Source organism: Neolamprologus multifasciatus, chromosome 22 (genome assembly GCF_963576455.1).
Source record: "Neolamprologus multifasciatus chromosome 22, fNeoMul1.2, whole genome shotgun sequence".
NCBI lineage: Eukaryota > Metazoa > Chordata > Actinopteri > Cichliformes > Cichlidae > Neolamprologus > Neolamprologus multifasciatus.
In genome coordinates, this window is record NC_140459.1 from 11,001,812 (window position 1) to 11,015,407 (window position 13,596).

At 39.0% G+C, this 13,596-nt stretch overlaps 1 protein-coding gene across 1 annotated transcript in view; it reads left to right on the plus strand.

Annotated features, from left to right (window-relative positions):
• The window catches only part of epha10 (EPH receptor A10), a 164,755-nt gene that overhangs the window by 131,551 nt on the left and 19,608 nt on the right, over window positions 1–13,596 (plus strand). Inside the window, exons 6-8 of the mRNA XM_085149826.1 lie at window positions 507–631; window positions 4,371–4,644; window positions 7,596–7,704. Coding sequence (XP_085005952.1) covers window positions 507–631; window positions 4,371–4,644; window positions 7,596–7,704 — 508 coding nt within the window. The remainder of the gene's footprint in view (window positions 1–506; window positions 632–4,370; window positions 4,645–7,595; window positions 7,705–13,596) is intronic.

A 13,596-nucleotide genomic window follows, 5' to 3' on the forward strand; every position in this document is an offset into this window, starting at 1 on the left:
GTCAGTTTAATTAAGAGACCTGGAGAAGAAATAGAAAGTTAAGATTAAGAGTGCCTCTGTCCGTTCGCCTTGTGTCAATAAAGACTTGTCACTCACCCATATTGGTATTGATATATTGTCAATCCTGATGTAAAGGATCTGGGAGCTGTTCATTCACACACACACACACAAATGGAAAGAGGGAGACAACCTTTGTCTACTCATGGGCAGCTACCTGCTTTGACACATTTTAGCTTCAGTATTTAATCTCTTACCTCTCATACTTTATACCTGAATTTCCTATGAGCCCTCTCATGCAGACATTTTCCCTCGCTTCCTTTTGATCTGGAAATCCAGTCAGGTGTACTATATATAAGTGTCTGCTTCTTCTCTCTAAGAGAGTTGATGGTACTCCTTTAACCTTTGCTCATTGAGTCAAGGTAGACATCATAGTTGTAGCCGCTGTATTTTCACCATACCTAAACTCGGCTTTCTCCTCTTTTTTCTCGCCTCCTTTCCCCCTGTAGCGCCATCTCTTATCAGCGAACTGCGAGCAGAGAAGATCGAACAGAAGAGCATAACCTTGGTGTGGAGAGAGCCCTCTTATCCCAACAGCAGCCGGACTGGATATGAAGTCAAATACTATGAAAAGGTATATGTGCTGTTACTTCATCATAAATATCAGTTGAATTCAGTCTTATTTGTAGAGGAGGGGGGAAAAAAAACACAAGTTTTACTGAAGAAAGTGGAAAAACTCCAGCAGAATCATACTCTGGGAGGTTGGCCGTCTACTTTCACCACGTGGGACGAGGGAAAAGCAAACATGAAAGACGTGCACAGAGACACAGCAAGCAATATAATAATAAATGCCCTGCAGGTTTGTTGGGACAGTAACTGCAGATCAGGAACATGCAGCTCGAGAACCTAAGACAGATAAGATTACTATTAGATATGCACAGATCGGTGCAAAGAGAGAGAGGAACGACTTAAAGGTACCAACTATAGTGGAAAGAACTCACAAAATGAATGACATGCATCATATGGAGTCCCTCAGAAGTCCGTTGTTTACTGGTGACTTTCTGATGCCCAACCAAATTTTCTACACCCACTCCTCACTGCAGTAAAGCTGCAGTAAACTTTAATTTCTCTCGTGTTTGCTTGATATAAATAGCATTCAGCAACTCACTGGAGGAAAAGTTCAGCACTCTGGAGGTTCTTTCTTTGCCATTAGAATGAAGTGAGATATGTTCGTGGCTGATATTAAAGATCAAATTTACTTCTATAACAGGTTTATCAATATTAATAGGAAGAACAAGCAGTACAGAACCTGCTGTACAGAACAGAGTGCAGATAAACAGGGAGGCCGTGCCACTATAATAGACGTGTACCACACGGCTCTGACAGGCTTATGTTTCATGTTCACGTCTTCTATTTTTTTATTAGTTTTTGTTATTATTTCATGTTTGACTTTTTATTTTTTTAACTAGTTTAGTTTCAGTTTTCAGAGATTTTCTTGTTTCAGCTGTTTGAGCTGGAGGTATATATGAAAAATCAGTACAGGTATTACAATAATAAACACCTCCATCAATGCCTCATCAGGCAAGTTGTAATAAAATTTACACCAAACCTACAAATATCAAAACTCTATATTTTTATTTTGTTTTAGGATTTTTCCAAGTTCTGAAATCATTTCACTTATGCTTTTTTTAATCTAGATTTTATTTGTATTTTAGTTACTAATTTTGTTTTTCACATGTACTATAATAGTACCAGCGTCTTGATTAAATTTATTTATTAACCAAATTTTTAAAGGACATTAAAGAGCTACTCTGAGAGGTCAAAATGATTCTCACAAAAGCCGAGATTGTTACATTTTAACACTTGGGAGCACTCCCTGCAGAATCACAGAAGGCCATATGTTCAAATGCAACCATTTATTGTTTCCAGAATATTTTTTCAGAGTCATTCATAGCCCAGTTAATGTATAAATGAATATCTTTATTAATTTTTTTTTCTTTCATGAACACCCGCTGTAATTTCATCTGCCGTGTCACGCTCATTTGCATAGCATAGCAGATTGCGACTAGTCTTTACAGTAAATCTGTCGTGGACATAAAATGACAGCTGTCACACTCACACTTGTCTATTTTCACACACTGTGTTTTCTGGCAATGCCAGGTCTTTGTGTTTGGCTGTGGCAAGCTCTCACCAGTTTTCACATTTTCTTCTCTTCCCTATGCTTCATCATATTTATTAAAGCTAGGCTCCTTGCTGCTCTACTCCCAGATCTTTATATGAAAAAAGAGAGACGGGAACAAATCTAGAAGAGAGGTGGGTGGGGAAAGATGCGGGGTAAAGAAGAGGTAACAAGAGGAATATTGTGGTGTACTTTGAAGGGATGAAAAGAGCAGATAGAACAGATAGAAAAGAGAGGGGTGAAGAGGGTATTTGAGACAGAGGAAGATGGGGAAATGACTTGTTGGAAATATGCTTGTAAGACAGTGATAGAAAAGGGGGAAAAAAGCAGAATGTGGGAAACAGATGAGTAAAGAGAATATAAGTGATAGAAGGAGTATAACTGAGAGTAAGACAGGAAAATTGTTGAACAGCCATGAAATGAAAAGGTAATGCAGAAACCCGATTAAAGTTTAAGAAAGAAAAGGCTTTGTTTAGTCAGCATGTTGCCTCTTTCTTTCTTTGTCTCTTTTACCACAGTGTGCAATCATCGTCTGAGCCCACATGGTGTTTACTGATGTTTTAAAATCACTTGTTTAATTTAATGATTTGTTAAACATTTTAAAAATTGAACTGTTTAAACTCCTAATATGAATAATAATTAAAAAACATTATTGACAATAAGAACGATTAACACTGTTAATGACTAATGATGATTAATTCGGCGTATTCATTACTTGACTTTGGAAAGTGTCAGCTCAGAGGGCTGTTGTTGTTTCGCGCTTCAGATCTACATAGACTCCCAAAATTTTCCTCTTCAGTTCTCTCCTGTCAGCTCTTGTCACATAGCTTAGCTCACTCTGCAGGGTACGCTCATTATGCAGCAGCAACCGTTCTGTTTCTCAGTTAATCTCTTTTTATTCCAGTGTGTGTGTGTGTGTGTGTGTCATTCATCTGACTTTTCCGCTGTCTTTATTTCCTCCTCTGTGTTCACAAATGAACAAAACATAGAGATGTAGCAGCTCTCTATGTGGGCACGGTGGCTGCTTTATTCACATCATAATGCCACAATAATACCATAACATACGGATGCTTTGGGGGATTTTTTTTTTCCCCCATCACGCTCAGATAGGCTTTGTAGCATTCTAACATTTGCTACTGAGCTAGGCTAAAGCTGATGACGATGTGATATGTTTTATTGCTATTTTTTTTTAATAAGCTCCATATAAAAATCTGACCTGCTGACCAAGATTAAGCTTAATAAGAAGCTTTTGGGAAGTCTAAGGAGCTTGGAAAGAAAAGCATCTGGACTTCTTTAAGTTGCTTGAAGACGTTTCACCTCTCATCCAAGAAGCTTCTTCAGTTCTAAGGTCAAATCATGGAGAGGCCCAGATTTAAGCCCCATAGGAGTGTCCCCCAAAGAGGCACAATGGACCTCCTATGGAACTGAACTGAAGAAGCTTCTCGGATGAGAGGTGAAACGTCTTCAAGCAACTTAAAGAAATCCAAGCTCCTTAGACTACGATGACCTACTCACACACGCTTTTGGGAAAAATTCAATTTTTCATGAAAACCATCAGATCAACTTCATGCAAATGCTGCACAAAGTCAGGGAGTCGCTAAAAAACTTTAAAATTCATTGTTTGGGAACCAGAATCCGTGTCAATCCTGGCAGACTTCTTATACTTGCTGTTTTAAATGGAGATGTTTTGCAAATAACATGCAAAAACAAGTATATTACAAAGCAAGTGTTGCAATTATTTGAATGTGTTACTCACTCAGCCCATTTTTCTGCATTGTAAAAGGTGTCACTCATTCTCATCAACAGATGAGCACCATATTTGCTTTTCTAAAAACTTTACACATAAATGGAGTCGCACTGTTACTGTCTTCTGGGATTTTTATAATTTATTCCCAAAGCAATGAGTAATGCTCCCTTATTAAAAGCAAGTTAAAAACTCCTAACTTGGCGTGCCAAACTGTCTGACTCTTTAAAACACTGTCTCAATAAATGAAACATTACCCAAGCCTCTGATTTTGTTACCAAGTTGTCTTGCACATCTCCCAGAATTACAAACTGTGCCTCGGAAATGAACGAGCCCTCTCACAAATGAATTCCTCCTACACGTCTAACTCCTCCACCTCTTCCTCTCCTGTTTCTCTCTTTTGTTGTTGTTTTTCCTCCCTCTTTCTCACTTCTCTTTCGATCTCTGCAGGAACAAAAGGATCAGAGTTATTCTACCGTGAAGACTGCCGCCACACGGATCAGTGTCAACAACCTTAAGCCCGGCACCACATATGTCTTCCTCATCCGCCCCTTCTCGACACCAGCTCCTTCCTCAGCCTTGTCTTCTTCCCCGCTCTCATCTTCCTCCTCTACGTCCTCTTCCTCTTCTACATCATCCTCCTCTTCATCCTCATCCTCGTCCCCGCCGCCCATTGATTACGGGGCGTACAGCACTCCCCTGGAGCTGCAGACACTTGGCGAGTGTGAGTAGCAGTTTTACTCCTCCTCCCCCTTCGCCTCCTTGATTTCTCTCCTTTCTCCCCACTCCCTTCTCTTAGCCCAGGCAGATTGGGTAGGCGTTCGGTGCAGGCACCTGGCCAGCCCACACAATGAGGCGTGCTGCTAGTGAGACAGATATGGGATGTGACTGTGTCTAAGATTATGTGTGAAGATTCAAGATATTAGCAGTAAGCTGTGAAATGTTTCTTCTTTGTGCCTGTTGATATAGTGTCCCTTATGCCACCTCAGGGTTTGGCTGGTATCCTTCTTGTTTCTTGCCTTGTACTTTTCACAGATATATTTTTTTCAACCATTGTATTTATCCAGGAAAAGGAATGTTGAGAATTTATAGTATTATAGCGATGTTGCTTCGCACCAGAGAGGTGCATTACTTTTGCAGAAACTTTTACAATGTGTGATCGAAACGTTTTGTGATTCCTTGATACAAATTTAGGCCCTACCTCCAGCACTCTCTCACTTGCAATTGTGACTTTATCATGGACCTCAAAATTGCATCTAGCTGAAAAATGAATCTCGGTTTTAGAATGACTGGCCATTGTCCAAGCTCTAATACAGCGAATTAGATCAGGGGTTCAGTCGGCACCATGAGGTGTCTAAAGCCTTGATTATACTCCGTTGTGGACACGGACAGCTGGAGACTCGACGGCCAGGCAGCCATAATATCAGTTCTCTGCTGACAAGTCTGCGCGGTCACAAAAAAACAGCCAAGCGCACAGACATCTGCACCGACCTTCGCGCTTCCCGTGTTATGACGACATTTTGTCACTCAGACCGAGCAGACCCGAGTGGACTCATGCACGTGGAAAATATAACTGAGGCTTAAGGCAGAAAAATTGACACGAGTGATGTGAACTGTGCACATGCCATCATGCACCCTCTCCCAGCGTTAAAACAGCCTCTGTCTTAGCCTCATACAAGTTTCTCCTCTTAAAAGAGTTTTGACACAGTAGACACAGTAGATTCAAATGTGTGAGTGGCTAAAAGCGGTGCTGACGTGCACGAACACACTTCTTAAAGGTTTTGGCTGGCTGTCCAATTCAAGAAAAATGTTTGTTTTTGTTATTCGTGGGTTCATAAAATGTTTTGATCGCCCCACATACTGCATCACCAACTAACAAATCATACAGCTTATTACATTTATCTGTCAATTAACTTTGTGTGGGAGACGGTGAATATTAATCAACACTGACATTTAAGCCTAAACAGCTTGGAATTGTGCTTCCCACTCAGTTGAGAACTGACCAAATCATGCATTACATGCACGAAGGTAAAGTAACAATGAAAACAAAGGAACTGTAGGAAAACACATCTCAACATGTCGTCCTGTCAACCTTAAACCTGCAATAAAATCAGAAAGGTTTATCTTGAAAATTACTGCATTGTTTGTGGCTGGATGTTTGACACTAACTGTGCTTTAAGGTGTAGTTTAAACTTTTGTTTAAAATGCAGTTTGGATAAGTAACATGTGCAGCAGAGGAACCGGGTGTAGGTAGCAGAGATGGGCGCGTTACTGTAATCCGATTACTTTTTTCAAGTAACGAGTAAAGTAAGGGATTACTATTGCAAAAACGGTAATTAGATTACCGTTACTTTCTCGTAAGAACGCTGCGTTACTGCGTTACTAAAACCGTGATTTTTTTGCGAGAATGTCTCATGACAGTGACGTAAGCAAGTGCGACGTTCGTGAAAACAGCTATGTGCAGAGCAACAATGGACAATATATCGAGTGCGGGAGAGAGTATGAGCATGCAGCGTTTTAAGCGTGGAAGTACTGACCTTACTTTAAGTTTGATTCCATAAAAAGTGACAAAAACATTAGTGTCCGTTGTGCGTGGGAAGAAAACTTATTTTTACAGCGAAAAAAACCCCTAAACTTCCAAGCAAAAACCGAGTGCGCTACGACATAATGGGAAATTCACAGAGAAACTGTGAATTTGTGAAACTGATTCTTCCACTGACTGCTGCAGCACACCTGCACCAGGGTAAACCTCCGCCAAACCTACTCCTGCTTTACAGGTGAAAATAGAGCAAAAGGACCGCTAGTCTTTGACTTTATTTATTTTCTGCTGTGTTTTACTTGCATCTATTTGAAAGACTGAGTGTGAACACAAAAAAATATTTTATTTTATGTGCTGGAATGTGCAGAAAATAGGTTTAAATATTAAACAAATTTCTTCCAGTCAGTGAATGTTGCATATAATTAAATTTTTGCTTGATGCAAGTTAAAAGATTAAAACTAATAAAACAAGTTTTAAAAAGAGACTTTTCCATTTAATTACATTTTGTATGATGGATTATGTAGAAAAAGTAGAATTGGGCTGAAAGCTCTATCGCTTTATCACCTATTCAGGTTTTTAAATCGTGTTTTTAAAAAGTAACTAAGTGATTAATTACTTTTGAAAATAAGTAATCAGTAAAGTAACGGGATTACTTTTTGGGGAAGTAATCAGTAATTAGTTACTGATTACTTTTTTCAAGTAACTTGACCAACACTGGTAGGTAGTGTAAGAAAACAGGATGTAGCAGGCGCCCACTGCAACACAGACAAGTTCAACAATGAGCTCTAAACATTTGAAACTAACATGGATGAGAAATGTTTAAAATATGAAAATGTGCATAATTGTATGTCAGCTGATGCACTAGAGTATAAAACAGCATCTAGAACAACTACTCAGTGACTGTAAAGATGAGGCTGTTCTGTTGATGTCAGTGCTTCTTGTTTACTAAAGCAAAATTTTTTTCTTCATAATTTGTCCTCAGCTCGTGTTCTTCTTCAGCTGAATGTCAGCAAGATGATGTGCACAAATGTCCCTGTGATTCTTTCCTAGGCTCATAACTGCTACTTGTGTTGTTCGGTTAAGGTGTGTGTGTGTGTTTGTTTATATGTGTAATAACTATGTTTTGTTATTTGCAGTGGCACTGGCGTCCAGTGAACAGAATCCAGTGGTGATCATTGTTGTCGTGTCTGTGGCTGCCCTCATTATGCTGCTCTCCATGGGAGCTGGACTGCTCATCTGGAGGAGGTAGATATGAATATACTGATGTAAACATGCACACAGTAATTAAGTCACTAGCCACTCCCTATGGTTCGTGAAGGCCTTCCCAGATTTTAGTATCTTTTGACACACTTCGTACGCATCATAGACTCAGCTGCATATTAAGTTAACCATCACATGCTGCTCCATCTTAATCCAGATTATAGTAATCTGTCTGTAAAAGAGGATCCTGTAAAAGGACCATACATTAACAGTGATTCTGCGTTGTGCAGCCACGCTCACCATCGTTTAATATGCAACATAAAGACATCAGCTTGATAATGGCGCTGTCTGCACCCGGGGGAAAATGTTGGCAGGGTCAAAACCTTCTTTGATCATTTTTTTGGCTCGAAGTTCATAGTTCTCTGCTGTCTAATTAGTTTCCACATAGAGAAATGGAGCTGTTTAAAACAGCTGAGATGAAAGGTTTAGGTAGTGTCGCTTGTATAACGGCAGACACATGGTTTGCAAAGTGATTTCGCTCTACCTCTTGGGTTTACCCTGAATCAAAGGGTCTTTTTTTAACGTTGTTTTATAATGAGAGTTGAAAGTTCAGCTTTATTACTCTACCTTTTTCAGTAAGGATAAAAAACTGTTCAACTGAACTAACGTTTAACCTTAAACCAAAATGACTCACAGCTAATGAAAATTACTCTTCACGCTTCAGGGAAATCTTTTTCTGCATATTGCTCAGTTTAATTACATTCAATTTTTGTTTCAAATTATTATAGTTATTATTGTTACTTATTTATTTATTATATTCTGTTTTCTTTTAGTTCAGCTGGGCTTAAAGTGGCAGTCTGGTGCAATTAGGTTCAGTTTGGGTCATTTTTAAGTGACACAAATGAAATGCAACAATTTAGATAAGATAATTGTTATGATGGGATGTAAAGTGGGGGCATTGTGAGCTTAGGTGTTTAAGTAATTAATTGGACTTTTAGTCCTCATTTGCACATTTCCCTGCAATGACTACATTGGTGCCACAGGCTCGTGCATTGCAATATAATACTAAAGACAATGTAGGCAATCATATTAACTGACGAATACATATTAACATAACTTGCCAGACTTGAGTGTCTTGACTGTTAAACATTAAATGATTTTATGATATGGAAGCTGAATATCTTGTTGTGTAGTTACATGTTTTATTCAGCTGAGCAGACAAAGGGAGCGAGTGGATTCCTGCTTGTTCCAAACATTTTGCTCTTTGACTCATGCCCAACTCTGAATTCTACCACCTCACCTCAAATACGCCTACACGGTAACACACAGACTCGCAACTCTTACTGTACTCTCAATCATATATGCAGCACATGAGTAGAGGGCAAATATCTATTCCCACACAGTACACATACACGCATATGTTTTTTTCTTCTTCCATTTGGCTGCAATTCAACTGTTCAGTCTGTCCAGGGAGATTTTCCAACACATTGTGCAAAGATTTGTCTGTATAGCTTTTGTTCATCCTCTTTTCTTTCTCCGTACACACACACACACACACACATGGATACACTGATCTTCACTGGAGCTGCACTCTCAGCCATACAAAGTAAAGTGGGCTTTTTCCACAGCTACACTCTCTGTATGTGTGTATAAAGAGGGGCTGTGTTATAGACACCACGACCAATTCAAGATCCAGACAAACGGGGCAATGATGGATTCAGCTGGGCGAAAAACTGGGTCCTGTTCATTCACAGCAGCGTCATACACATTGGTGAATATCAGTCAAACATCTTTAAACAAAATATAGGAATGGATGTACAAACAGACACAGTCAAGTGAAGACAACAGCACTGTAGTAGAAAAAGCATAAAATTCAACAAGGTGCTTATTCTCAGTAGACAGATGCTCTGACACACACACAACACAAGTATTTAAATAAATTCTTGCTTTGAGGAAGGCAGCATCATGCCCTTGTGCACAGCCTCGCAGTGAATAATAATGGTTATCTTACTCTTTTATTTCCATCACTGCATTCATTGCAAGTGGTCTCCATTGTTCATCGCTGCTGGACCATTAACTAGCTCTTCATGTTTTGCATAGAGACAAAGGGAGAACGGTGTGATGCCTCAATTACCATGTTCGTGTTCGCAAAGACAGCCAGCTTACAGCTATGGCTGGAGGGTCTCAGTTACGTCGATCTGCCTGTTCACACAGACACATGCAAATGAGTTCCACTGCACACACATAAAGGCATGGATGGACACTGGCAGCGAAATGCATTTATGGCACATATTCACATTTATGGATGTGCCCTTGATGCTATGCACGGTCCTCAAACCTACTTCATTTTTCACTTTTAATATAGAGTATGTTAGTTGTGCCTCTTTAATGGACATGGGGTTTGTCTCTCCCTCCTCTTAACCCCTTCTGTTCCTGCAGCTCTTAGAAATTATTCCATTTTATTTATAAAGCGTCATATCAGGCCAAGTAAGGTAAAGACGCTACAATAATACAGAGAGAAAGCCAACTATTTGACAACCCCTTATGAGCAAGCATTTGGCGACAGTGGGAAGGGAAAACTCCCTTTTAACAGAGAGAAACCTCCAGCAGAACTTGGTGCAGCAAAGGTTTGAGGTGAGGGGAGGGCGACAGGACCAGTGATTTTATTTTCTGTGAGTTGATATGAATTACTATGTGTGGTGTATTTAACTTTCTGCATCGATTATTCTCTTAGTCTTCAGATCTCTTGTGTTGGACAACCTATAGCAGTCTACTGATTAAGTTCAGTAAAAGTTACTATTAAAACAACGAATATTTTAGCATTTTTGTACCAGAAGCCCAAGAATTGCTTCCCATTATCTTGCAATTTACGTATGCAAGAAAATTGCTTTAAGGCTCAATCAAATCTCCAAATAGTTGCTGATTGCTTTTATGGTAATACATTTACTGATGAACTGAGTAACTCTTGCAGCTCAGTCTCACCATTATAAAGATGTTATTTAAGCACAGGTTCATCATCAGTCATAGTCACTTACAGTGACATACAAATTATTATGAACTCTTATTAACATAAAGTGGTAATAAAAACAGATGAAAAGTGGAGGGGGCGTGATGAGATAAGAGGGGGTATTTTGTATTTTCTTCACTTTGAAACCTCACCTTGATGCTCTATCCTATCATTTACACACATACACACAGAATCCATTGGTGCCTGACAGAGTTTGATAGAGCCAGAGTTCCAGGGCATTGCCCAAACATTCTCCAGGAAGCCCAGGCTTGACTGGTCAGTGCAAGGATTGTTTACCCTTCACCAGCCACACCAGCATGCGTTTCTGTGTCTTCTGATTGAATGTCTGCGTGTGTGTGTGTGCGTGTGTGTGTTTTGGTGTCTGGTGAGTGAGTTACAAGTTATCAAGAACAGGCGATGGAGAGGAGTTCAAGAAGAAAGAAAGAAGCAGGAAATTAAAGATGAGGGTCATTTCATAGGGCTGATGACACTTGGTGACACAGTAACAAAAAGTAGGATAAAAGGGGAAGAGATGGGGAAGCTAAGAAAAAAGGTCTCAAACACAGCAGTGTATGTGTTGAACAGATCAGTGCTTTTATGTCTGGAAGTTACTTATGCATAAAGACATTTTGTCAGTCTTGCTGTTTATTATTCACCAGATAGTGTTTAAATTAACACCTTTGTAAGTAATAACTTTCAAATGAAGCTGAAACTATATTTGTCTTTATCTTTGTGTGAGAGTTGGTTTTAGAGTAACACTATTTATCTGCCCCAAGGGAGAGATACTTATGTGGTAGCAGGGCTCATCCCAGTAAAGCAAAACTCAGCAGTGGAATAAAGTGAATCTCATTATACTAATGGATAAAAGTTAAAGTGTTCTCTCTTTTTTTTTTTTTAAATTACCTAATTTTACATGCATTTTGCCATACATATTGTAAATGTCCTCCGGCCTAATATCTCAGCTAGGATTCTATTCATGCTCTCTCACCTATTATTCTGCACCTGCATTATTCTAGGATATTTAGGCACTGAGTTGAAAGAGTGTAATTTACATGACATCCATCTCCTATTTTGTTTTAAAGCTCTCACCCTAAAGTGTGAGTGACTGTAACTAAAAATGTACAGCTGCATAAAAGTGCATTACTAATTTTATAATTATGATCGATTTTTGAAGTTGCCATAGAGATTGATTAAATTAAGCAAAAGCACACACAAAACCTATCAAACTATTCTGAAGTCCTCGACGTCCTCCAGCTTTCTGTGTGGAGTTTGCATTTTCTTCCTCTGGGCATAACAACTTCCTCCCACAGTCCAAACACACACACCAGGTCAACTGGTGATTCTAAATTGGCTGTAAGTGTGAATGTGAGCGTGGACGGCTGTCTGATGGGAGCCCTGCGTTCCCCGAATAAGTCTGAATTTTTTTGTGTAACACCCCCTCAACTCCCACTCGGAAAGTTGAAGCAGAACAACGTACCCCCGAGTTATCAATCCAAGATGGCGACACTGAACGTAAACAGTAGTAAAACTGTAAACTTTTAATCTGTGCTGCCGCTGTTTTGTATTTTCAACTCATTAAGTCACACGCAGAGCAGTGACTAGTCTCTATCTCTGAATATGTTTTTTTAGCTCTAATAGCTCGACTATGCTAAGAATCCGCTAACTCAGGAATAATGTCGCTCACGAGTCCTGACATCTGAGTTCTGAGGTGTCTGGAACATGGCAAGAATCTTGGCCTGTGATATCTGCTTTAGCTCCCCTATGATGAAGATGAAGTAGATAATTAGAAGAAGATGGAAGGATGGACCTTTTAAAATAAGGCTACTTGGGTGTTTCGTTTGCAATGCTAAGGTTGTAGGAGCTTTGGCTTTATTGCCAGCCATAAGATGAGGTGAGATGATAGCATCAATAAATATTAAACATGTCCACCACTTTGACAGGTATCAAGCTGTCACTCACTCTATCCACACATGACAAGGGAGTGGGTTTTAATTGGCTATCGATCAGATGCCAGGATAAGACGCATGCATTCATCGGTGCCCTGGTTTCTTTTAGTCTTCTCCAGCTAACATAACCGGTTTTGCCAAAATGGTTAATCAGGGTACTAAAGGCTAGAAGTATATGATTTATAGAGAAAGTCTATGTTTTTCTGCTTGATTTAGATTAGTTTTTTATTGTGTAAAAATTTTTTTCTCTAAAACTATATAAAAAAAAAACTCACTTAACCCATTCATTGCAATAACTATATGTCATACAACTAGAACAATCAACATTTTTGCTTCCATAGTTAATGCTATTCACATAAAAAAAAGGGAAAATCTACTAATTTGTTAAGTACAGCAGCAAAATCTTAATGCAGTCGTTTTGCTAGAGGTTCTACATTAAGGTTTTTGCAAAGGTTGTGAAACATGTCTTAAATATACATTGTTTTCTGCTGAGGTCACAGTGGGGGGTTATGCATCAAACTGTGTGGCATTTAAAACAGAAATTCCATCCACTTCATGCATATGACATAATATTAGGAAATGAAAATGCAGATTTGTGAAAAATAGAATTGTTGGCATAGCTCAATTAAATTGACAGGATTTCACAGATGTGAATAATGAAGTGTCAATCAACATGAAAAGTTTGTTTTCCCCCCCTCCCAAAGAACATATCTGCTCATGAATACGGCTTAAAGAGAAATGAAGTCTTGCCAAAACTAACATTTGAAGAAGCTGAGCAGACAGTGACAGAGTTTGGCCAGAAATTTTAGCATTCACCATCCACACATTTCCTTCTGCCATCTGGTTCTTTTGAAGTTGTGAAATTTAAAAATCAGTCCAGAATTCTTGTAATTCTAGTTTTAGAAATAGACTGCAAGGTCTGTTTAAAAAAAATTGATAGTATATTACATGATTTATTTTTATTTTTTTGTACTGTATGTTTAC